The following is a 23,669-nucleotide window of genomic DNA, read 5'->3' as shown; positions in this document are numbered from 1 at the left end:
CTGGTGTGAAGCCCTGTTTATCCACCCCCAGGCACGGACCCGTGCACGCATCCTCCCACGTGCTCACGACCCCTCACACCTGGGTTAGTTCAGCCTCTGGCTGTGGCTCCATCAGAAAGTGCAAGGCCCAGGCCACAAGCTGGGGAGGGAGCCTGGGAAGAGAACCATGGTTGTAAGCCAATGGAGACTGGGACGGGTAACCAAGAGAGTGGGGGCACCCCCCAGGCACTCACCTGGCAGCTTGGACCTGGGCACACAGGGAGGGGCAGGGTGGCTCGTACTCATATTGGAAGGCAGAACCGTCACGATGCGTCTTTGCGGGGTCCTGAAGGGGGCGGGTATTGTGTCTGGAGAGGAGCCAAAAAGGAGCCTAAAGGCCAAAAAGGCCCCTAACCTCATCCAAGGCCAGCCCAGCCCCATTTTACCCTCCAGTTGTAAGGGGTGCTATGCTCACCCAGACAGAGCTGGACTCCAGGGCTTCCTTGGTGGTTCTTGTCCTTGGAGAGGGCTGCCGAGTCTTAGGGGGTAACTCTAGCTTCTTGAACTCCAGACTAGGTCTCTGGGCCATGGTTACAGGGGCTTGGTGTAGACTGGGGGCATGGCCAAGGGGTGACAGACTTGGGGTGCAGCTCAGGGGTGGGGAGTTGGGTACATGGCTGGGGTGTGGGGAACTGGGGGGCAGGGGGCCATGGGCTGAGCAGATGGCTGACAGGGGCTGGGAGCTGCCCTTCTGCGCTGGGTCTGCAGCAGCCAAGGGCAAGGCAGGTAGAAGGCTGATACTGGCACCACTTTCCTCTGACAGCATGTGGCTGGGTAGGGCAGGGGCTCCTGAGGAGGAAGGGGACTCACCATGGGCACAGACCTCTCAGCTCAGACTAGCTGAATGACCTGTGAACATAGGCCTGCAGGAACTGTGTTCACCTCCCCACCCAGCTGTGCACGCTTTCACAGCATCCTGTGTAGCCCAGGCATCTAACTGATAGACAACACCAAGAGCATGGGGCCTGAGCACCAGCTTACCTGAGGAACTGGGTGAGGAAGGAGGAGAGGAGATGAGAGTCAGCGATAGGTCCTGTAGAGCCGGGTGTGGTGGGGGTAGCTCAGGGCCTGGCGGTCAGGGGAGGCTTATCAGCACGGAGGGCACTGGGCATGCAGGCACTCACTCCCCTCTTGACCTCTCCAGTCCTCCTTACCCTGTGCCCTCTGACCTGGGCCCAGAGAGCTCAGGATTTGCTGGTCATTCTCAGAGATGTGCAGCCATAGGCTGGGGACAGAGTACACAGCTTCTCCCTGTAGAATGAGAACATTCAGTTTGGCCCTTGCCCAACTCCCCACTCCGACATTTCCCAAGAGAAGCCCCAGACTGACCGTGGCTCTGCAGCGTGAGGCCGCCCAGCGGGTGAGGGGGGGTGCTGTGCAAGGGCCTGCCAGCTTCAGACAGCTCTCAGCCAGGCTCACTAGCGCCCCCCGATGCTCCTGGTCCTCCTCTACCTCATCCAGAAGTTGGGACAGTGAAAGGCCTAGGGACAGAGGACCCGGGGATGGGCTGAAGCTCAAAGAAGAGGAACTGGGGGGGTGGGGGGGGAAGAGCTCATTAAGGAAGCAGAGGGCTGATGGCTGGAGAGATCACTCTTCAGGGAGTATGGGCAACTGACCAACCCCTATAAGTACCTGCACTGGGGGAGGTGGACTCTGAAAGGTGCTCCCTAGAGAAACAGAGGGAACAAGCCTGAGAAAAAATCCTGAAGCCTATCTGATAACACAGATTTTCCATTCCCTGACCGAACCACACCTGACCCAAGAGCCCAACCCCAAACTCACTGCAAGCAATCATAGAGCTTTTTCCGCACATCCGGGTCCTGGTTGCTGGGAAGGAGAAGTAGGAGGCAGTCAATATAACTAGGAGCCCAAGGCCTATGCCAACGCCAGCCAGGCCTGGGTGGGGAGTACAGCTGGAGGGTGGAGGCATCACTTACCAACCAGTCACCCGTTCCCGGGGCTGCTCCGTGGGCAGCAGGCTGAAGCGGTCCACCTGGAGGTAGAACTCCGCGTGCTGGAGGGGTGAGTTCAGGGACCAGGTTTCAGGAGTTGTCAGGAAGTCGGGCCCAGTAACCCACCGAAGCCAGCCTCACCACTCACCGCGCCTGCCTCGGCGACTTGGACGCGGACCCCGCAGTTTTGCAGTAGCAGCAGCCGGCCTTCGGCCCCTCGAAAACCGAACTCCTTCTCCTCCCTGCAGCGAGCGCGATCCTCACTAACGCGCTTGCCTGAACACTGCCCCGCCCGCCTGGGGCCCGCCCTCCTGAAACCCGCCCACTTCGGGCTCAAGGCTCGTGCTCTCCCACCGGATTCCAATCTTCCCAGGCTCCGCGGAGCCTCTCTCACCAGTCCGAGGCGTTCAGAGCCTCCCGCGTCACCAAGCATCGAATACTGTGGGTCCCGTCGGACACAAGTAGCGTGGCCCCTTCAGACGTGTCGGGAGCGCGGGACGGGCCCGGGGCCTCGGCCTCCTGCAGTACCTGACGGCGACGACCTGCGTCAAACCCACCGCACGGGGCCCAGCACTGGTCTCCGGGCCCTGAGAACGGGGTGGGGACTCACCTTGAGCAGCTGCCCCGCCCGCGGGCTTGAGAGTGCCTCTGACCCTAGAACCAGCTCTCGAATCCAAGGCCGCAGGACCAAACTCCCCAAGCTTGCCATTCCCGCCGCTGTTGCCAGCCGAGCAACCCGGGACCGCGTTTCCCGCGGGCGCTGCGGCCCCGCCTCTCCTCGGAAGAGGAAACGTACGGCGGCTGGGCGGGACCTGAGGTCGAGGTCCCGCCCATGAGCGTGCCCGCGCGTGCGCACGAGCGCGTCCTATTCGGGAACTTGTTTGCAGACCCGTGTTGGTTCAACTGTATGCTGTCCTGCTTACTCTTACCCGAGCATCTCTCCAAGCAGCGACCGGGCGTTTGCGCCGTTCTTCAAGACTCCTGTGGCACTGGGCAGGAAGGGGCCAAGGGCTGGCTCCGATGGAGTGGGAGGGATCTGGGGCCTGAGGCTGCAGCCAAGGGTGGTCCGAGTGGGTGGCTCAAAGCCACTTCAACGCCTGTGACCCCAAGGAGTTCAGCAATTATTTGTTGTGACTCAGTTTCCTCATCTACAAAATGCGCAGTCTTGTTAGGCCAGTGGAAATAAAAGTACATAGCATTCACGCTTCCCTGGTGGCGCAGTGGTTAAGAATCCGCCTGCCAATGCAGGGAACACGGGTTCGAAACCTGGTCCGGGATCCTACATGCCGCTGAGCAACTGAGCCCGTGCGCCACAACTACTGAGACTGCGCTCTAGAGCCCGTGAGCCACAACTACTGAGCCCGCGTGCCACAACCACTGGAGCCCGTGCTCCACAACAAGAGAAGCCACCGCAATGGGAAGCCTGCCCACTGCGACGAAAGAGTAGCCCCCGCTTGCGGCAACTAGAAAAAAACCCGCGCCCAGCAACAAAGACCCAACACAGCCAAAAAAATAATTAATTTTAAAAAAGATTAACATGATAAATTACAAAAAAGTACACAGCATTCAACAAATACTTCCCTCTCTCCCCCCTCGGATTGGCCAAGCCCCTCCCCCAGATTCCCGGGACGCGGGGACCGTAGCGTAATGACGTAGAAGGACGCAAAGATTCTCCCACCCTTATCTCCGTTTCCTAGGAAACGTGGACTCCGCGTTCAACTCCCCGTCGCTGCCCTCTTGACGTCACGGTCCGGACAGGAGGGCGGGGCGGGTGCTACCGCCAGGGGCGGGGCGGCGCGGGCCGGCCGGGCTGTGCACCTGCGCCTCGGCGGTCCGCCTGGGGCATCATCCCCGGCCCGCCTGGCCCCGCCATGGCCAGGCCGCAGAGGACTCCGGCACGCAGTCCCGACAGCATCGTCGAGGTGAAGAGCAAAGTAAGGGCCCCTCCAGCCCCGGCTCCGGCCTCGGCCCTAGGAGCTTCCAATTCCCTCATTCTCCCCTTCCTGACTCCTTGGTCCCCACCACCTTTTTCTCTCCTCCATCCTCCACGCCCCATTCTCCGGCTTTTCTTCTCGCTTTCCCCCATCCATCCTCCTTCCTTCTACTGCCGGCCTCAAGAGTCCCTCTGTGGCCTGGGTACCTGAGGGCGGGGAGAAGACCTTGGACAGCGTCCCTTGTACTGGGTGCAAGGCTGCAGCTGTTGTGAAGCCCCCCCCTGTCTTTCTCACCCCTGCCACCTTCGGACCCGTGGTGAGAAAGGGCACGGACTCCATCCTAACCCCTCCCCGCCCCCCCCACCCCGGCCTCCAGTTTGATGCCGAGTTCCGACGCTTCGCGCTGCCCCGCGCTTCGGTGAGCGGCTTCCAAGAGTTCTCTCGGTTGCTGCGTGTGGTACACCAGATCCCGGGCCTGGACGTGCTGCTTGGCTATACGGATGCTCACGGCAACCTACTGCCCCTCACCAACGACGACAGCCTGCACCGGGCCCTGGCCAGTGGGCCCCCGCCGCTGCGCCTGCTAGTGCAGAAGCGGGGTGAGGAGGATGGGGTACAGTGGGCAGCCTCTGTGGGGTAGGGTGACAGGGCAAGTCTAGAAGGGTTAGTCCATGCCCAGTGTGCCCAGGCTTCACCCTCTGCAGTCCCTGCCCTTGGCCTGACCTCCAAGTGGCAGGAAGTAGCTACAGTGCCCCCTTCCTCAGGCCTTGGCCTGATGGAAAAGGGCCCAAATGGGAAAGCAGGGTCTCTGATCTCAGCGTCCCCCTCTCCTGCAGCAGAAGCTGATTCCAGTGGCCTGGCCTTTGCCTCCAACTCTCTGCAGCGGCGCAAGAAAGGGCTCCTACTTCGGCCAGTGGCATCCCTGCGCACACGGCCACCCCTGCTAATCAGCCTGCCACAAGATTTCCGCCAGGTTTCTTCAGTCATAGATGTGGACCTACTGCCTGAGACCCACCGACGGGTGCGGCTGCATAAGCATGGTTCCGACCGCCCCCTGGGTTTCTACATCCGAGATGGCATGAGTGTGCGCATAGCTCCCCAGGGCCTGCAACGGGTTCCAGGCATCTTCATCTCCCGCCTGGTACGAGGGGGCCTGGCTGAGAGTACAGGGCTGCTGGCAGTCAGTGATGAGATCCTCGAGGTCAATGGCATTGAGGTAGCTGGGAAGACCTTGGACCAAGTAACAGACATGATGGTCGCGAACAGCCACAACCTCATTGTCACTGTCAAGCCAGCCAATCAGCGCAATAATGTGGTGCGTGGGGCATCTGGGCGTCTGACAGGGCCTCCTTCTGCTGGGCCTGGGCCTGCTGAGCCTGATAGCGACGATGACAGCAGCGATCTGATCATTGAGAACCGCGAGCCTCCCTGTTCCAATGGGCTGTCTCAAGGGCCTCCATGCTGGGACCTGCGCCCAAGCCGCCTACTTCCTGATGCCCGCAGCTCTCTGCCCTCCCTGGATGATCAGGAGCAGGCCAGCTCTGGCTGGGGGAGTAGCATTCAAGGAAATGGTAATGGCTTCAGCCTCTGACAGGCAAAGATGCAGCCCCTTGCCCTTCCCGGCTGCTGGGACATGGCAGGGACTTCCCCAGTGGGGTTTTTTAGCTTGCTCATGGGGCCCTCTCAGTCTGGGGAACATTAAAGGTTTTCTACAAATGCAGTTATGGTCCTTCTGTTTCCCAGCCCTAGCCTCCTCCTTGATCTCACAATCTTGCCTTCTGGCCTGAACATGAGGCAGGAGTGGAGGAGTGATAAGGGCAGCAGAGAAACCTTCCTGTAGTCAATCAGCAGGAAGGACACCAGGCTTGGCATTTCTAGGGTGAGAAAAGCTCTTATGGAAACAAACTCCACTGTGTACAAAAAGTTTAATTTTGACAAAGGGGTTAAGAGGCTGGGATGGCCCTTCCACAGCCACCAGTGACTGGGAAGAGTGCTCTGGGGATACTGCCCACCCACTGCTCCTGTCTTCGAACTCCACTCTATGATGGGGCCCAGTCCTGCCCTTTATAACCATGTAGCGATCCTCAGTGAGACCCCTGACTCTATCCCCATAAAAGGGCTCAGGCATCCATCTTCACAAAGACCTTGGGGCGGGAAAAGATCTTGATGGCTTCCTCTACCTGCATCAGCTTCCGGTCCAGCTCAGCACGATGGCTCTGGGCTCTCAGTGAATCCGCCCCAGCAGGCAAGAGCACCAGCTCATGCAGCAGCTGGCTCTGGCCTACAGGGGCCCCAGAACAGTAAGTGCTGGGCAGGGGAGCATGGTCCCCAGTGGGTTCCCCATCCAGCTTCCTTTGGCCACATACTCACTCTGGAGCAGATTGCTCAGTGTCTCCAGCCGCTGGTTCTCAGGCATGCAAGTGTGGCCAGGCGGCATGGCCGGGTCCGGCTGGCTGTGCTGACGGGCCTCAGCCTCCTGCCGCCACAGATCCCTCCGCTCCAACAAGCTGCGATGCAACAGACTCAGGATTGATAATCCCAGGGCAGATGCTGGCTCCCACCCACCATAAGTGTCCCTTACCCTGGGTGTTGGGCAGTAGGACCTACTAATGGGGAACGTGACCCTTCTGTGTGGCGTTGTAGTGCTCCTGGGCCTGCCGTTGCTGCTCCAGCACCTGTGCCAGGACTTGCAGCGAGCGAGAATGACGCCGGGGGGCCCTCTTGGCAGTGCGAGCATTGTGGGTAATGAAGTCCACACTTGGGCCTGGGCCCTGCAGGACATGGCAAGCATGATGAGGTAGCACTGTGTTGTGCCCCTGAACCTCCCCAGGATCCCTGCCCTACCTCCCAGCCCTCACACATCCTCTCACCTTAGCATTGGGACCTGGTGGGGTTAGCTGGGGACTGGGGACACGGGGTGGTGGGAACCCAGGGCCACAACGGGAATGTGCCCTCAGGAAATGGGCAGGCTCTGTCCCAGAGGCAGGGCTGGGCTCCTGTAGGCCAAGGCATAGCAGAGGGATCAGTCAGGCTGAGGTCAGGGTCTCAAGCCATAAGACCAAGACTCTGCCCTTCCTGCCTTTCAGGATCTTTTTCTATCACCAGTCCTCTGGAATTGGCCTCCTTCGTCATGAAGGAGGACTTCTCCTCATCAGCATTTAAACATGTGTGTTTCTCACATCTTTAAGAAAACAAATACCCCTCCTTCTATCTCAGTCCTGGCTTCAGCCACCATTTCTTTTTTCTCTCCTTCCTAGCCAAGATTTCTGGCTCTGTCCCCACCAAGGTCACCAACAGCTGGTCTCCAAGCCCTCAAATCCAGGGTCACTTCCCTGGTCTCATCGTCCTCTGCCAGATCCTCAATAACTCCTGGGTCTCACTCCTGACATCCGCATCTGATTCTCCACCTGCTTGCTGGACATATTCCCACTCCCTGCGAGTCCCATAAATGCTCCTGATTCAACACATCCACATATGACCTTATTGTCTTTTCTCTCAATCCTGCCTCTCCGTCTCAGACCCGTGGACAGAGAAGTGGTGCCACTATCTACCCAGATAGAATCCTACCACCATACATACCCCTGCCCCTGCCCTTCCCATTGTCCTTAGAAATAAAGGTAAGAAGTGGATTATGTGGCCCTTTATGATGTGGGTACAGGTGACTTCTTGGCCTAACCTCACGCTCTTCTTCCCTCACAGTGAATTGAACACAGCATCCCCACTGCCCACACTCCCTCTGGTCTTAGGACTTCTATCCGTGAGGTTCCATCTCTATAGAATGTTCTCCTCCATCCTCCCCTGGCCTAATTCCTACTTGCCCCTCAGAATCACCCAGCCATCATCACTTCTGAGAAAGCCCCCCAGCCCCACTCTGCAGCAGAACCAGCTATCTCTTAGTCCCCTGTTACCTTAGTTCCCTGCGGTTTTCCACCCTCCTCATAACTCAGATCAGAGTATAACTGTCAAAAAGATGGGCAATACTTCTGGCTGCCTGAGGCAGGTACCTGCAGCTGGGCCTTGACATGGGACTTCACTTTGTCATACTTGGGTGAGCGCCAGAGAGCCTTCAGGGGCCTGGACTGGTCCTGCTCCCGGCTGTGCTCCTGCTCACGGAAGCGCCTCTGGATCTCCCTGATCCGCCTCAGGTTCTCCTTCTCATGGTCTTTAGGGTCCTTCCCTGGGGAAAAGATGTTGCCAGGCTCTGCCCTACATACAGCCCATGCAATCCAACTCACAACAGAGAACACACAGGCCCACACCCTGCCTCCCACAGAAGGAACTCCCTGACATCTCCATCTAAGTCCACCTCGTCACCTTGTTCCCTTCCTCACACAGTAATTATCTTCTTCTATTCCTGATGATTTTCTACATTTTTTATTGCGAAGTATACCATTAATCATCTTGCATATCATATTCACCAGTTCACTTGTTTATTGTCTCTCATCTTGATTCGATGATGCTCTTCTCCAACCTTGTTTTCCTAGCACCTATAGGGCCTGGCACACAGGAGACACTCAAGAAACCACCTTTCATTGATGCATGAATTAATGAAGCTGAGCTATGGGTTTTCTGGGGGATACCTCATCTAGTCCTCTCCTGCGAGGAAGAAGAGAGGACTTTTATAGTCGGGGAAACTAACAGTCAGAGAGGTAAAGCCTAAGCCTTCCTCAGGGAAGGAGAAGCAGCTGCTTTTGATCTCAGCTTTGACTTCAGACTCGCCCCGTCCCTTCTGTCCAGAACTTACTCTTGGGAGAGGCCCCTGGGCCTAGGGAAATACCCCCGAGCTGCAGCAGCACGCCACCCACGCCGCGCCGGCCACGCTCCAGGATTTCTCGGGCTCCGGGACCGATGCGGGGTCCGCGGGGAGGGGTGGCGTCTAGGTCGGGGTCCGGAGTCAGCAGGCCCAACTTCAGCGTGCTTCCCTCAAGGCGCCCTTGGGCTGAGAGGCCAGACGGGGCGGAGCGCAGAGTTCAATGGTGGAGCTGGGCCCGACCCTTGCTCTGGCTTCGCCAGGGTGAGGCACCCCACAACTCACCCGAGGCCGGCCGCCGGTAGTAGTCAGGACAGAGCGTAGGGTCTGGGGGGATGGGCCCCGAGATGCGGGAAGGACCCTCGCACATGCCGCCGTCGTCCTTCTGCAACAATGCACCGAGGCCTGCCGGGCTACGCATCTCCGGCCCCGAACCCCCTTCCTCAGCCCAGTACCTCCTCCCTGGACCCGGGCCCTGACCCCAGCTGTGCCGCCTTGACTGCGTTCCTGGCCCTCGCCCCGCCTCCCGACCCTGGCCTGCGCTCGCCACCTCCGCTCTCAGCCCACTTCCCTGCCCCGCTGGCAGCCCCTCCTCACCCGGGCAGGGTACTCACCCAAGCAGTTTCACCGCCCGCTGCCGCCACCCGACCTCTTTGCTGTTGCCAGGTAACAATGGTTTCCGTCCCTGAGGTCAGGGGCCAATGCCCCCTGGCGCAAAGCCTTCTGGGGCTTGTAGTTCCAGCTGAGGGTGGGGCCAGACCGGCTGCCAGTTGCCCTTCGCAACCCGGCCCTTCTCCGGGGTCAGCTCACGGTCTACCAGTCTAGGGTCCGCCCTCCACCTCCCACCCCCCACGTCCCCCAAGCAACCGTCGAGGATGCACTGATCCTCCGCAGCCATGGCCTCAGCAGGGGCTGAGAAGCGGCCAGGGGCCCAAGAGGGAACAGCATTGGGACAGTCACAGCTTACGGAGGTGCCTGGTGGCCATGCGCAGAATTCTGAGGTGACCATTAGGCTGTCTAGCCTTCAAACACTTGGCCACAGAGCTTTAGGAGACCAGCTTCTGTGCAATGACCCCCTAACTGCCAGGACAGGCTCCACAGCCTGGGAGGGGCATGGGCTGGTGCCCTTCATCTGTATTTGGTATCTAATGGCTGATCCCTGTATCCTTTGCCTGGCCATGGTGACCAGTTACCTATGTGTCACCTCTAGTGTCCAGTTATGGGAGACCAGTGCCTAGTGCCAGCCCATGAAGCCTGCCAAACCCAGGGTGAAGACAAGTGTCCAACAGGGCCAGTCTCAGAGCCAAAGATCCAGGAGGAAAGACTCAAGCTGGAGGAAGAGAGGCACAAGCCAGAGGTGCAGGCACTAGAGGAGAAAGGCCCCAGGCCTATGGCCTCCATTGTGAGGACCAGTCATGGTCTGAAGAGGAAGCTGGTCAAGTGAGGGGGCTTTCAGAGGGAAGAAGCTGAAGGGCTGGGGAGGTGGAATGGGGGTGGATTCCGTAGGATTCCTAAATCGGGCATTCCTGCAGTGTACATACTTATCCCCTGCCACCACCATCACTCCTCCCCTCTTCTGTCCCTCAAGAGCTCTGATGTAGGGAACATCCAGAGAGGGAGTCTCAAAGCCTTGTAAGGGGCTGAACTCATGAGCTCTTGGCCCCTGTCCAGCCCCGGGCCTCACTGACCAGGAAAGGGACAAGAATCTGGGCCTGGGGTGGTAGGTAGACAGGGCTATTCCCTAGGACAGGGCACAGGAGCCAAGGCTGGAGGCTGGCTCCTCAGGACTTCTTGTCCCCTAGCCTCCCAGGACCTAGCCACCAAGCCCATCCTAGGGCTGAAGCTGAGCTGCCACAGGGGATGCCGCTGCAGAGGGAGGAGCGGGAGAGTAGCCAGAGTGAGCCCTTGCCGTCTGCCAAACAGCACAAAAAAGCCAAGAAGCGCAAGAGTGTGGGAACCCCAGTGCTCCCTGTGGTGGCCAGCACAGTGTCTGCGTCCTCAGAGACCTTAGGACTGGAGCGTGAGTGGCATTCCCCGGGCCTTCCCTTTATCCCCCGCCTGCTGGACCCCTGACATGGCACAGCTTGGCGCTCCAGCACCTGCCCTGCCCCGGGTCCTTGCAGGAAAGGCCCAGCGCCTGCGGCCCCTGTACCAGTACATCAACTATTGCAACCCTGAGCTGAACCAGGCACGGGAGGGGGACAGGGAGGCCGAGGCTGAGGTGAAGCCTGAGTCGGAGCTGGCCCTCATCCCCAAGGAGACAGGTGTGGAACAACTGTAGGCCTTGCTGCCCACGGCAGGTGAGCTGGGCTCAGGCCTCACTTTGCCCTGCCCCAATATGTTCATGACCCCCACCTACACTCTGGTTCCCCTGGGAGAGGAAGCTGGCGAGGAGCCTGGGGGTTTGCCCAGCCTGGGCGTCAGCGGTTGCCTCAAGGCTGAGATGCTCAAGTCAACTCAGGTGGACACCAACAAGATGCTAAGTGTCTGCGCTGCCCCACTTGCACCCCCACCCTCTCCTCAGTACAAGTGACTGTCCTGCCCCACTGGGGGCTCCCCTTCTCCCAAGCCTGAACCAGAGCAGCAGTCTATGGCCCTAGGCACTCAGGTGGAAGAGGGGATTCTGCCCCTACCCCTACTTGGGATCTTGGGTTTGCTAAAAATAAACGTTTTTCCTTTTCTCAGACTGTGATCCCCCAAATAAGATGCCTGAAGAGGGAGAGGCTGGGAAGAAGGGTGGAGGATTCCCCAGTAGAGTGAACTGGATTGCCCAAGAACTTGACAGAAATATAGATTCCTGGGCACTACCCCAGGCCTAAATGAATCAGAATCTGCAGGGGCGGGGCCTGGTTCTGTGCATTTAAAACCTCCTCAGATGAACCTGAAGGTCAGACAAGATAACAGTGGGGATGGAAAGGCGGTTGGTAAGGAAGAACTTGGGGAAGAGAAAGGAAAAGAACTGTCACGTCATGGGAAGCGGGTGCTTGGCCTTGCTCCCTGTCTCCCAGGGAAGGGGCCTGCGTTGATCTGACCTTGAGGGGACCAACACTTGGAATCTTCCTTCTGACGTGGCAGAGTTCATTTGCCTGTCCCAGGAGGGGCAGCTCTCACAGCTGGACCAGACTTTGCCCCCAGAGTGGCCCCTGGTGACAGAGGAATTGGTGCCTTTTTCTGGCAGGCAAGGGGTGGTGGTAGAGGTGAATGTTCTCTTTGGACCCCTGTGGCTGAGCCACTGGATGACTGCGGCGCCTGATCCTCAGGGGTCTCTGGGAAGAGGGGGCCAGTGCTGGCCATTTTGGAAAGCCCCTATCCTGCTGCCTCCTGGTCCTCTTGCATGTCCCTCAGACATCGTAAACACAGGGAATTCCAGATTAAATGGATTTCTCCTCCCTCCAACCTGCTTTTCTTCCTGCTTCTCATCTACACAGTTGTTCAAGCCAAAATCCTGATATCACCCCAGACCCCATCCTATTCTTTGCTCATTGACTCCTGCCAGCTAATCAGGCATGAAGGCAGGTGAATCTACCCTCTCAGACAGAGAATCTCTCGGACACCCGTCAGCACCCTTGCCTGGGACACTGTCATCTCCAGGTGAGAGCTCACTAGTCTCCCTGCCGGTGGGCCCTTGCCCCACCAACCCACCCAATGATTCTGCTACACACTCCTGAACCCCTGATGGTGTTGCTACCCCTCTAGCACCCTGCTCGTTTTACCCCAACTACCTTAAAACTTTTTAGTGGCTTCCTGTAATTCCCTGACCAACTACACCTTTTCTTACCTTCCCTCTCTGCCTGTGGGGCTTCCCCTGCCTAAAATGCCTTTATTTCTTCACCCTCAACCTGGCTAGTATAACATGTACCCTTGAAGACTCACGGCGCCTTGCTTCCTGCTGAGCCAGGCAGCACCCAGTGCTGTATTGCCCTGCATTGTAGCATCTACACGCTACTACCACTGTGGGTTATATAACTATTTCGGGGACTAGACTGTGAACTCCCCAAGGCCATGTGTCATTGCACCGCATCCACCTAACAGAGGGGCCCCATGAAAGGCACCAAGATAAGGAGACCAAGGTGGGGAGCCAAGGAAGCTGCAGAGAGGGACAGGTTAGGATCTGAAAGGCTGAGGCCATCCAAAGTCCAGGACCATATGGGGGGGCCCCTGTAAGAATGGCCTGGCCATCCAGGAAGGGAGGGGGTGGGCAGGCCCATATGGAGGAAATAGGAAGAAAATGGGCATAATCCCAGGCTGTTCCCTCTTTTAAGGGTCACTTGGATGCTCACTGGCCCCATGACAAGGTCTCAGGGCAAGCCGTGGGATCAGGACATTTATTTTTTTGCCCACACTTCTCCCTGGGCAGTGACCTGACTGAGCTAGGAGATACTTCTACAGGGACCATGCAGACTGAAACGCTGTCCATAGGGATGAGCACGAATTCTCCAGGAATTTTAGAGGTAGAGGGCTCTTCAAGATAACTGAGTTTGATCTCCTGACTTTATGGCTGAGGAAGCAGAGGCCTGCAAAGGAGTGGCCTTGCATGAGACCACACCCTGGGGCCCAGGGAGGGCCTGCCCTTTCCTGAGCCCTGAAGATCTCTGAACCTGGGGGCTCTCTGGCTAAGGCCTGACCCAAGAAGGCTGAGCATCTCCTTTCTCTGTGTGGTCTCCAGGGCTGGAGGTGTCGGTCAGGCCAGCACTGATAAGGAAGATCTGTTCCTATTTCTTCACAGGTGACGTAGGAAATACTCAGTAACCACAGAAGAGTCAGTCTGTTTCCTGAGGGCTTACTCACTTGTCAGGCTTGTCTAAGCAGGGTGGGTGATAGTAGCCACAGAAAGGAACAAGACACCACTACCACTCCTAGAAGCTCACTCTAAGTGTGTAATGCTAAGGCAGCATAATTCAAGGAGACGTGATAACAGAAGGGCTGAGGACCAGAGCTGTGGCGCCACAGGTAGTGGGGGTGACTGCCACTTTGCCTGCAGGAGTGAAGAAGCAGCTCTCCAGCTGCTTCCTGAAGGAGAGAGTTGGGTGGCCTTCCAATCAGAGGATATGCCAGGGATGAAGCCTCACTAGTGTGGAAGATGTCAGCCCCATGTAGGAGGGCCATTTAGCATGGCTGAAGCAGAGGCCTGGCTATCAGACCAGGCTGGGTGTAGGCAACGAGGGATATTGGCCTGACGTTTTGGAGAGGTTGCTTGGGCATCAGCGTGAAGGGCGGAATAAAGAAGGGAAAGACTGGCGATAGGGAGGTGAGGAGGCTGCTGCCATTGTCTGGGTGAGTGCGAGGCCTAGATTTGGTTGGGGGTTGGAAAATAAGCAAAAGGTATTCTGGAAGCTCTCTTCTGCTTGCTGTAAGAGAGAGGAAAAGCTAACTGCCTTTCCATTGGCTTGGAAAAACTTTATTTTGACCCAAGGAAGATCCTGAGATTTGGGAAACAGGTCCTGGAAGGTGATGCTGACTTCCTCCAGGAGGGGGAGCTGCAGGACAAGCCTGGAACCAGTTGACTGTCACCTCTGGGAACCAGAACCCTGCTGGCTTCCTTGGGAACAGGCATCTGGGCCACTTCATGGTACCTCTCCTCCCCCACACCAATCCAAGAGATACAAGATGGTAAAGATGTCTGAGGGATGGCCATGGACCTAGGTTCTGCAGAGTACCAACAGAGGACCTGGGTCCTCAAGAGTAGCTCTGCCCTAAGCCCATGTACAGTCGGCCCCAGGACTTGGTCGGAATCCATCTTTGTAAACCAGAGGTTTTATTGCAGTCCTATAAAACCTAAGTGCCACTGTGGGTCAATAACATGGCCCTTTCTTAAGTAAGAGCATCTGAGTCGGATGCAATGGATGCATGTGCTTTCTTGGTCAATACCCAAATTTAGGGGGGATCTCAACATCCTGTTAACACACAGAAGGATGACCTGGAGCTGAGCCGGGAGGAAGGGAGCAGCTTCTCCTCCTTCACCTCTACCAGCATCCTGCCTGGTGGGGTTCTTTCTACAGTCCACCTACTAGTTCAGGCCAGGCTGAGATTCCTGCTGTAGAGAGGAATGTAACCTGGATGAGGACCCGAGCGGGGAGGGGCAATGCCTGGGCACTCAAGAGTCTGAGATGCCACAGGCACTAAGGAAGGAATAGTTCAGGGTCAGGCTCTGTAGTAAGAGGACCCTGACCAGGCTCCTAGCTCTGTCACTTATAACTTACAGGAGGCAAGTAACTTTGCCCCTCTCTGCTCTGAATAACGGGAATATTAATAGTAGTACCTCGTAGAGTGGTTTGGATATTAAATAGAATAATACACGTGAACCATCTATCCCTGGGGCCCCAATATGAAGTAAGTACACCCCAACACTAGCCACTGTTATTTTACCTCACAAAGACAAGGTCTGAAACCAGGACAATACAGGAAAATAGGCCTGGTGACTCCTATAAAGGGTGCCAGGAGGAAGAGGGAGCCCTCTCTGAGCCTCTCTCTTTCTGGTGAGGAGTCCACAGCAGACCAGAAAGAGGGAAGCTTAGAGAAGGGGAAAGTCTGGTCCAGACTTAATTCTGGCAGAGGAACAAAGGAGTCGATGTGTCCTTTCCCACCGTCCTGCCCCACCTGCCTCTGACTGACAGGGTTAAAAGCCTCTTCCTGTGGGGAGAACAGGTTAGTAAAAGCAGAGCTGGAGACTGGCTGGCTAGGCCAGGCAGTGCTCGGCTACACCCCGGCTACAATGCTTCCGAGGGGCAGCGCCTTCCTCCAGTTCACCCCGTCTAGCCTCCCTGGGGCCACTCCTCACCCCTCCTCTCCCAGGGCTCCTCTGGAGCCAACCCCTTGGTTTCAAGAACAGAACCCTTCCTGACCTCCAGCCCAGGGAGACCTCGAACTCTCCCACTATCTCCCCTTAAACGTCAGGCCTGATTGGCCCCCTGAAGTCTTAAGTCCTGTTTGCTGAGGAAAGACTTCTTGGAGGGCTCCAGAGGGATTCAGCTGCAAGGAATAAGCCAGGAGATGAGGGCAGACAGTGGTAGGAGCCTGTGTGTCCCGCTAGATAGTGAAGGATCCAGAGCAGGTCAGGGCTGCCATAGAGCCACAAGGAAAGAGAAAAATAGAAACAAATCTACAACAATCAACAAGCCTTTCATTATTAAAGAAACCCAATCTACCAAACAAACAACCAACAACCACATGTCACAGTGTCAGACTTTCTGATTTATTAACATTTATCAGATGTCCCAGAGCTCTCCCTTGTCTCCTCTCTGCCAACTCAGGGGCCCTCTGCCCTAGGTCAACAGCCCCTGAGAGCTCATTTACTACAGAACCCCTCCTCCCCGCCAGGGAAGGGGCAGCCTGCAGGCCGGAAGGGCTTGGTCACATGGGAGCGAGGGCAGGTGCAGATCCCTGAGGGATGACTTCCTGCCCTCACCATTCCTGAGATGCCCCAGCCCAGGACGGGCATGGAAACAAGGCCTCTTGTCATTTCTCCTCAGGCCTGAGGAATCAAGCCAAGCTGGCTCCTTGCTGTGCTTTCTCATCCAGTTAAGACCACAAATAGGCTGATGAAGCCCCCAAGTCAAGCCTTTGCTGGAACTGCTCACACACTGGGGGCAGCTCCGCCCTGTGCAGTGTGCCGGCCCTCTCAGCCATGGCAATAGGAACAGCACCGCCTCACCAGTCTGAGGAGTAAATGAGCACTGGAGGGGGCGTTCTCCTGGGGCCACCTTCAGATTCACCCGAATTCAACTCTGCCCAAGTTGACCTATCAAATGAAAGACACTGTGCTATAACCAAGCCCTCCCATCACAGCTCCTCCCTCACCCTTTGCCCCGTGGCAGGGAGCCCACGTGCAGGCTCACAGGTTATTCCGCTGGAGCGCCTCACACAGGTTCTGGTTGGCGTCGGGCTCCTCCGTCAGCACCTCCACAGCCTCCCACTCCCCGGATCGGCTCGACCGTTTGATGGCATCCACCACGCTCTGCATGTAGAGCCCATCCTCGAATGAGGCGGCCATGGAGACGGGGGTATGGTCCCACGTGCGGCGGTCCCCCTGCCCCTGGAAGGACTGGCGCAGGGCCTGCACCATGTAGACCATGCCCTTCAGGTAAAGCAGCGGGACATCCTGGGGCCCCTGCTCGGGGAGCCCCGTGCCCACAGCCAGCGAGTCCCTCAGCAGCAGCTCCTCTTGTGTGGCAGAGTTCTTCTGCCCGTAGAGGTCAGCTCCCCGGGCAACAAGGCGTCCCGCAGAGCCCACCACCATGACCTCGTGCACAAAGGCGCCTGGCATGTTGAAGTTGAGTGTTACTGTGCTGCACACACCCCCACCCATAAGCATCTGGAAGAAACAGAAGTCATCGCTGGTGACATGCCGGATGCCACGGATGGCTGCATTCTGCCTCACAAAGGTCTTGAGCAGCCCATGTACCTTCTCGGCTTTCTGGCCAGTCAGGTGGGTCAGCAGGTCCACAATGTAGGTGCCCATGGTGTGCAGGCCCCCACCGCCCATGAGCTCATCACAGATCCAGCCGTAGTTGGGGCTGAGCAGGCTGCCCGAGTAGACGCGGGCATCACAGATCATCACTGCACCCACGTAGTGCTCAGCAATCAGCTGCTTCATGCGCACGAAGGCAGGCAGGAAGCGCAGCACGTTCCCCACCAGGCTCATCAGCTGTGGGTAGTAGCGCGAGGCTGTCACCATCCGGAAGGCATCCACCGAGGTTGCTGCCTTCTCACAAACCACATTCTTCCCAATGCCTGAGAATAAAACACAGCAGGAAATCTCAAAGTCCCAAGGGGTTTACACTGGGAAAAGAAAACCCATTTCTGGAAGGCAGGTGACTCAGGAAAGCTGCCTGAGACCAGGTGGTGACCTGGGACAAGAGGAAAGGTGATCAGCTTGGATGAAAACAGTACCCAGTGACTGGGACTAGAGAAAGAATTATGGGCTCGAGAAAGAGAAGCAAGTTCTTAAAGGAAAAATGAAAGGAGTAGAGGCAGAAGGTGCAAACCAGGAGTGGGAGGTAGAGAGGTGGTACAAGGTTAATTTTATGTGTCAACTTGGTTAGGTTATGGTGCCCATCGAATACTAGTCTAGACACTGCTGGGAAGATATCTTTAGATCTGATTAACATTTAAACCAGTAGACTTTGAGTAGAGCTGATTACCCTCCATAATGTGGGTAGGCCTCAACTCATCAGATGAAGACCTTGAGAAAAAAGACTGAAGTTCCCTGAAGAGGAAGGAATTCTGCCTCCAGACTGCCTTCAGACTCAAGTCTGCAACATCACCTCTTGCTGGAACTCAGATTTGCTCTGCAGATTTCAGATCTGTCAGCTCCTACAATAGCATGAATCAGTTTTTAGAAAATAAATCTCTACCTCCCTCTCTCAATATACATCCTCCTGGTTCTGTTTATCTCAAGAACACTGCCTAATACAAGTGGGCTGGAGAGGTGGACATGCTTCTTGGACATGCTTATGTACCTTTATGCATTTATTAGATCATCAGCTTGGGTAAGAAAATCAAATCTATATTCTAGGGGATGAGCTTGGCACTCTCAGTTGTAACTGCAGAAAGGGCTCTAAGATTCCTCGCAGATTGTCCTCTGAAAACACTGGTTCAACAAGTTAGTGTAGTCATAAGGCCCGAAAATGCTTGGCTCCAGTAGGAGGGGAAAGGGAGAGAAAACATCCTTTCTGTCTCATGCCTGTTCTGAGTACATCGCAGCTGGAATGCACCCAGAGAGCAAAACAAAGCTAGACAAAGCCCTGAAGAGAGAGACCAAGAGGACTGAGCAGCTCCCACACGAGGAAAAGGAAGGGATCAACACTCCTCCACATCATGAGATGAAAGCTCATGAGGGTACGAACAGCCAAAAGACACCAACTCCTGGAGTATTCCTGTGAGCTTGGGATGGTTCAAGCAGAAGAAAGTCTTATGCTAGTATCTTCAACAGAAAACTTACAAAGCCCAAGAAGTCGTATGGACTGGACACACACAGGTTTGGGGGTACAGCAAGCTAGGGAAGGGTGAAGACATCCAGTTATTCCATTACTCATTCCACAGACACTGCCCTTGGGGTGCAACTCAAATTCCACGACCTCAATTCACCCAAGAAGTCATGGGCTTCTTGAGGGAACAAGCTCAAGGGTCTGGTACAGATGGCAGAATAAGGGAAGACTTCATGGTGAAGTGCCGCCAGGGATCTTTAAGGAAGCAAATGTTCCAGGGAGCATAGGGGGAAAGGACACCCAGGCAGGAAACTGCATGTGCAAAGGCACTGAGGAAACGGCTGGGATTCCTAAAGTCCTGAGTGCACACCAGGAAACAGGTTGGAGGGTTTACACAGGGTCGATAAGAAATGTAGGAAATTGGATAGATAATTGGTAGCTCACTCACAAAGACATTCAAGGTGGTGGGGTAGGTTTAGGGTTGGAATCCCAAACTGAGCTCTTGATACTCCCTTCCCTGAGTTTTCTCCATCTCAGTCAATGGCGATTCATTTCTCCCCGTTTCTCAAGCCAGAATCACGGATGTCACTCACATCCATCCCACTTTCAATCATCAGTAAATCCTGTTGGCTTAGCTTTCAAACTACATCCAGGATCTCACCAGTTCCCACTACCACCAGTGCCACCTTCCTCATCCAAGTCACCACACTTTTTTGCCTGGATTATTGCAATGGTAACTTAACTGGTCTCCCTCAGTCTTTTTTCTTTTTTTTAAATACATTTTATTTATTTATTTATTTATTTATTTTTGGCTGCGTTGGGTCTTTGTTGCTGCACATGGGCTTTCTCCAGTTGCGGCGAGCAGGGGCTACTCTTCGTTGCGGTGCGTGGGCTTCTCATTGTGGTGGCTTCTCTTGTTGCGGAGCACGGGCTCTAGGCGCACAGGCATCAGTAGTTGTGGCTCGCGGGCTCTAGAGCGCAGGCTCAGTAGTTGTGGCACACGGGCTTAGTTGCTCCACGGCATGTGGGATCTTCCGGGACCAGGGCTCAAACCCATGTCCCCTGCACTGGTAGGCGGATTCTTTACCACTGCACCACCAGGGAAGTCCGGCTTCTTCTTTTTTACATTTTTATTTAATTTTTTATTTTAATAAATAAAAAATATTTATTTATTAATTTAGGCTGCGCTGGGTCCCAGTTGCGCACACAGGATCCTCGTTGTGGCCTGCGGGATCTTTTTTTTTAGTTGCAGCATGTGGAATTCTTAGTCGCAGCATGTGAACTCTTAGTTGCGGCATGCAGGATCTAGTTCCCTAACCAAGGATTGAACCTGGGCCCCCCACGATGCGAGCTCAGAGTCCCACCCACTGGACCACCAGGAAAGTCCCTGGGTGTAGCTTCTTCTGATGGATTCTGTTCACACAGGCTCAGGAGGGGAACTTGTCTGGCCACCTTGCAACAGAAACAATGGGGCCCCAGGACAGCTGGCTGCTCAGAAAGGGCCATTTATTGGTGCCAAACTCGAGCTTTGGAGCCACTCTGGGATTCAAATTCTGGTTCTCTCGCTTGGTTGCTGCATGACCTGGGACATTTCTAAACCTCTCTGGGCTTTGGTTTACTACACTGTAAAAGGAGAGTCCCATCTACCATGCAGGGTAGAACAGTAAGTCAAGTGAGGCAGTATATGTAAAGTGCTCAGCCCAGCACAGCTCTGTCACCGGTACATTTTATAACCATCACCATGAGAGAGACCCGGCAGACGTCATAAATACAGGAAAAAAAAGGGTCCACTGTGACTCAGATTTTAAGACTCACACAGAAGCTACATTTCCAGGCCAATAATATCAATGTTCAATATTTTGAAAATTTAATTTTTAAAAAGAAGTTTAAAGATCAACATGAACATAGATGAGTTTTCTCATTCTATGTGCTTTTTATCAGGCCTCTCATAGAGTTAGGCCCAGACCAGTCCTTCGGAAGCTCACATCCTGACAAAGCCCACAGGAGATAATCTGGTGCCTTTGGCCAATCCTTCCAAGCTCCCCTCACTTTCTACCCTCTCCCCTGCCACCCTGACCCTCAAGAACCCCACAGAGCATTTGCCATCTGCACATATGGGATTCTCGGGCATGAACTCCCAGTGTTACGAAGCTCAGTGCTGCGGCAAGGAGGAACACATGTGTAGCCTATGACCCAATTCAATCTCTTCACTTTACAAAACTCTTGAAACCTCCTGCTCTTCTCTAAACAGTAATGAAAGCTTTACAACAGGTACTGGCAGGACAACAGAACAGCTAGCCAAGCGTTACATGCCCAAGGCGGGGAGCAGTGTGGAAAGGGCAGGGGGACAAGGCAAGGGGAGAGGTCCTTGCACAGGGGTCCAGAGCTGGAGCGGGGCCCTACAAGGAGAGTAGCACCTAACTGCTATCACTATCTGCTCTTGGAGGGTCTCCAATGCTTCCCCACACTTGTGGGATTTTAGGATTAGGGACAGGAGAACCACAGTACTGGGTGAGAATTTGGCCACTTGGCTGCAGCTCTGGCCAACCCAGAGGTTTCCTGCTACAACTATGCACAGCAGGGGTTGGGGTGGACACTGCAAGGTGGGGAGGAGAGGAGGTGGGCTGGGAGGAAAAGGACTCCTGCGGCTGTTGAGAGTTTGGTGGTGATAAAACTAGAGTAAGTAATATTTACTTCATGCCACGAGAGGTCAGGGAAGGGGAAGAGGCCTTCCTTCTTGAGCCTGAACAGTAAGAGAGCTTTTGAACTTGGGACCCAGTAGTATTACTAGTGTGGGAGCTAAAGGCCATCTTGAGTTAAACCAGGCTCCTGCAGGCCAGCTGCACAGGTCCTGTACCTTTAGGAAGAGTGGGGTTGCCTTGAAAGACATGTTTATTTAAGTTTATCTAGCTTTCCTGTTAGGAAATCAACGAGATATTAGAGAAGCTGAAAACCACTTTTGTCTCCAGGGAATGGGGAAAGCATGGATGCCGAGTGCCATTAGCTCAGATCTTCTGGAGGCTGAACAAGTTCCAGACTGCAAGCCTCTCTCCAGCTCATGCTCCCCAGACGACCTAGGAGTAAAGTGCCCTGAGAAGCTGCCCCAAACCACCTCTTTGTTCCTTAGTAACGCACCACAGGTTCACAGCTCTGGGACAACACCGCTGTTTCCCTCTTTAGAGGTGTGGGACTAGACAAATGATTTCAAACAGCAGGGAAGAGAAGCAGCCCCAGAAAAATCAACACTTTTATGTTTTACAAAATCCATGGATTCTGCCTTTTTTTTTTTTTTTAACAAAGAATGTTCTGCTACTTAGAAAAGAAAGTTTGATAGCCACCAGACAGAATCACTGCTGTCCACAGCCCAGTCTCTCCTGGGTCACAAGCCCCTGTCAGCTCCCTGAGTCACACCAGCAGACTGGGCTTGCACAGGTAGAATTTGTGAACACTTCCATTCAACCAGTGTGCCAGGCCCTGTGCTAAGCTCAGAGGACACAACATCAGGCATGATCTCTACTTTCAGACAACTTACAGTTTAGTGGGAGAGAAAGCCATTAATCAAATTATCCTATGAATACAAGTAGAATTGCACTTGTGATAAATGCAATGAAGATGATATTAATGTTAATATGAAAGATATAGCAGGGACCTGATCTGGACTGGGGGGTCAGGGAAGGCATCCCAAGGGACTGGTGTTCTTGGGATTATATTTTCTGGGTCAGGCTGCTTGAGGAATGATCCCTTGTTATCTTAAAAGCCCATGGGGAAAGGATTGGCAAACCCAGCATTTTTCTAATGAAGCACACAAGTGCCAAGAACTGGGCACAGAAACTTACCTTTTAGTGACAGATTTAAGAAAACATTCAACATGGCAAAAATGGTGGGGCACTTTGTACAGTAAAATTTTTCTGAACCACTTCTAAATTGAGAAATAAAACATTAGAGTCCCTCCCTCTCCTTTAAGGAATTCATGGGAAAGCCACACGGATGAAATCTGAGGTGGAAGAAAATGAAAAGTCAAACAAAAGTAGAAAATAAGATCCTGATAAAACCATAATTCAAAAAGACACATGTACCCCAATGTTCATTGCAGCACTGTTTACAATAGCTAGGACCTGGAAACAACCTAAGTGTCCATCGACAGATGAATGGATAGAGAAGATGTGGTACATTGTATACAATGGAATATCACTCAGCCATAATAAAGAACAGAATACGGTCATTTGTAGAGACGTGGATGGACCTAGACTGTCATACAGTGTGAAGTAAGTCAGAGAGAAAACCAAATATTGTATATTAATGCATACATGTGGAATCTAGAAAAATGGTACAGATGAACCTATTTGCAGCGCAGGAACAGAGATGCATAAAGAACAGATGTGTGGACACAGTGGGGGAAGGAGAGGATGGGATAAATTGGGAGATTAGGTTTGACATAAGTACACTACCATGTGTAAACCAGATAGCTAGTGGGAACCTGTGGTATAGCACAGGGAGCTCAGCTCGGTACTCTGTGATGAGCTAGATGGGTGGGATGGGGGGGTGGGGGTGGGAGGGAGGTCCAAGAAGGAGCTCCTTCCAGAGCTTTACATTACAGGAGGAAAGAATGGGTCATGCTTTTGAGGCATTAATTTAAATACAGTCCTCCAGGGACTTCCCTGGTGGCAAAGTGGTTAAGAATCTGCCTGCCAATGCAGAAGACACGGGTTCGAGCCCTGGTCCAGGAAGATCCCACATGTCACAGAGCAACTAAGCGTGTGCGCCACAACTACTGAGCCTGTGCTCTAGAGTCCACGAGCCACAACTACTGAGCCCGCGTGCCGCAACTACTGAAGCCCGTGCACCTAGAGCCCGTGCTCCACAACAAGAGAAGCCACCACAATGAGAAGCCCGCGCAGTGCAACTAGAGAAAGCTCACGCGCAGCAACGAAGACCCAATGCGGCCATAAATAAATTTATATTTATAAAGATATATGCATATATAGTCCTCCAACCTACAGAACAGTGTTTCACATTTGAGATGACTCAGAACGCTTAGTTCCATTTCTAAGCTACATTCAACTCAGTG

General features: G+C 54.6%; 5 protein-coding genes across 17 annotated transcripts in view; 2 read left to right on the top strand and 3 right to left on the bottom strand.

The window, feature by feature from the left end:
• Position 1: 1 nt before the first annotated feature.
• ACD (ACD shelterin complex subunit and telomerase recruitment factor) lies at positions 2-3,590 on the bottom strand. Its single transcript, XM_004280845.4, has 12 exons — positions 2,602-3,590; positions 2,386-2,519; positions 2,140-2,233; positions 1,977-2,053; positions 1,822-1,866; positions 1,672-1,706; positions 1,369-1,520; positions 1,194-1,290; positions 1,021-1,107; positions 455-828; positions 234-325; positions 2-152 (listed from the first exon to the last, which is right to left on the bottom strand). Exons 1-12 carry the CDS (start codon positions 2,698-2,700, stop codon positions 74-76), a joined length of 1,365 nt encoding a protein of 454 aa, XP_004280893.1. The 5' UTR covers positions 2,701-3,590; the 3' UTR covers positions 2-73.
• On the top strand, positions 3,553-5,645 carry PARD6A (par-6 family cell polarity regulator alpha). 2 transcript variants are annotated; one of them, XM_049704008.1, is made up of 3 exons: positions 3,553-3,925; positions 4,302-4,524; positions 4,762-5,645. In XM_049704008.1, the coding sequence occupies exons 1-3, from the start codon at positions 3,863-3,865 to the stop codon at positions 5,514-5,516; spliced, it is 1,041 nt and encodes a 346-aa protein (XP_049559965.1). In that variant the 5' UTR covers positions 3,553-3,862; the 3' UTR covers positions 5,517-5,645. The 2 variants fall into 2 exon arrangements, with proteins under 2 accessions (XP_049559965.1, XP_004280892.2); XM_004280844.3 differs by having other exon boundaries at positions 3,609-3,925; positions 4,765-5,645.
• On the bottom strand, positions 5,639-15,710 carry ENKD1 (enkurin domain containing 1). 3 transcript variants are annotated; one of them, XM_033407676.2, is made up of 8 exons: positions 8,961-9,283; positions 8,670-8,864; positions 7,930-8,102; positions 6,796-6,921; positions 6,533-6,696; positions 6,296-6,432; positions 6,106-6,206; positions 5,639-5,799 (listed from the first exon to the last, which is right to left on the bottom strand). In XM_033407676.2, exons 1-8 carry the CDS (start codon positions 9,094-9,096, stop codon positions 5,770-5,772), a joined length of 1,062 nt encoding a protein of 353 aa, XP_033263567.1. In that variant the 5' UTR covers positions 9,097-9,283; the 3' UTR covers positions 5,639-5,769. The 3 variants fall into 3 exon arrangements, with proteins under 3 accessions (XP_033263567.1, XP_033263569.1, XP_033263565.1); XM_033407678.2 differs by lacking the exon at positions 5,639-5,799 and adding an exon at positions 9,290-15,710 and having other exon boundaries at positions 5,834-6,206; positions 8,961-9,060; XM_033407674.2 differs by lacking the exon at positions 5,639-5,799 and having other exon boundaries at positions 5,834-6,206.
• C20H16orf86 (chromosome 20 C16orf86 homolog) lies at positions 9,563-11,208 on the top strand. The gene is given in 4 exon segments (XM_004280841.2): positions 9,563-9,676; positions 9,886-10,115; positions 10,448-10,695; positions 10,799-11,208. Coding segments are annotated over 4 exon segments (993 nt in total). The 5' UTR covers positions 9,563-9,571.
• A 138-nt stretch (positions 15,711-15,848) lies between the features above and the next one.
• Positions 15,849-23,669, bottom strand: part of GFOD2 (glucose-fructose oxidoreductase domain containing 2) — a 45,436-nt gene continuing 37,615 nt past the window's right edge. For 9 of the 10 annotated variants that reach the window (XM_049704002.1, XM_049703999.1, XM_049704003.1 and 6 more), the window contains 2 exons: positions 16,511-17,405; positions 15,849-16,413 (listed from right to left, as the gene is read on the bottom strand). In XM_049704002.1, the coding sequence (XP_049559959.1) occupies positions 16,323-16,413; positions 16,511-17,405 (986 nt within the window). In that variant the 3' untranslated portion in view covers positions 15,849-16,322. Of the gene's footprint in view, positions 17,406-23,669 lie in introns of all 10 variants that reach the window. The other variant, XM_049704006.1, reaches the window with a different exon arrangement.

The sequence above is a fragment of the Orcinus orca genome, chromosome 20 (assembly GCF_937001465.1).
Source record: "Orcinus orca chromosome 20, mOrcOrc1.1, whole genome shotgun sequence".
Classification (NCBI taxonomy): domain Eukaryota; kingdom Metazoa; phylum Chordata; class Mammalia; order Artiodactyla; family Delphinidae; genus Orcinus; species Orcinus orca.
The sequence above is the reverse complement of the archived record's forward strand: the minus strand, read 5'-3'. Positions and strand labels throughout refer to the sequence as shown.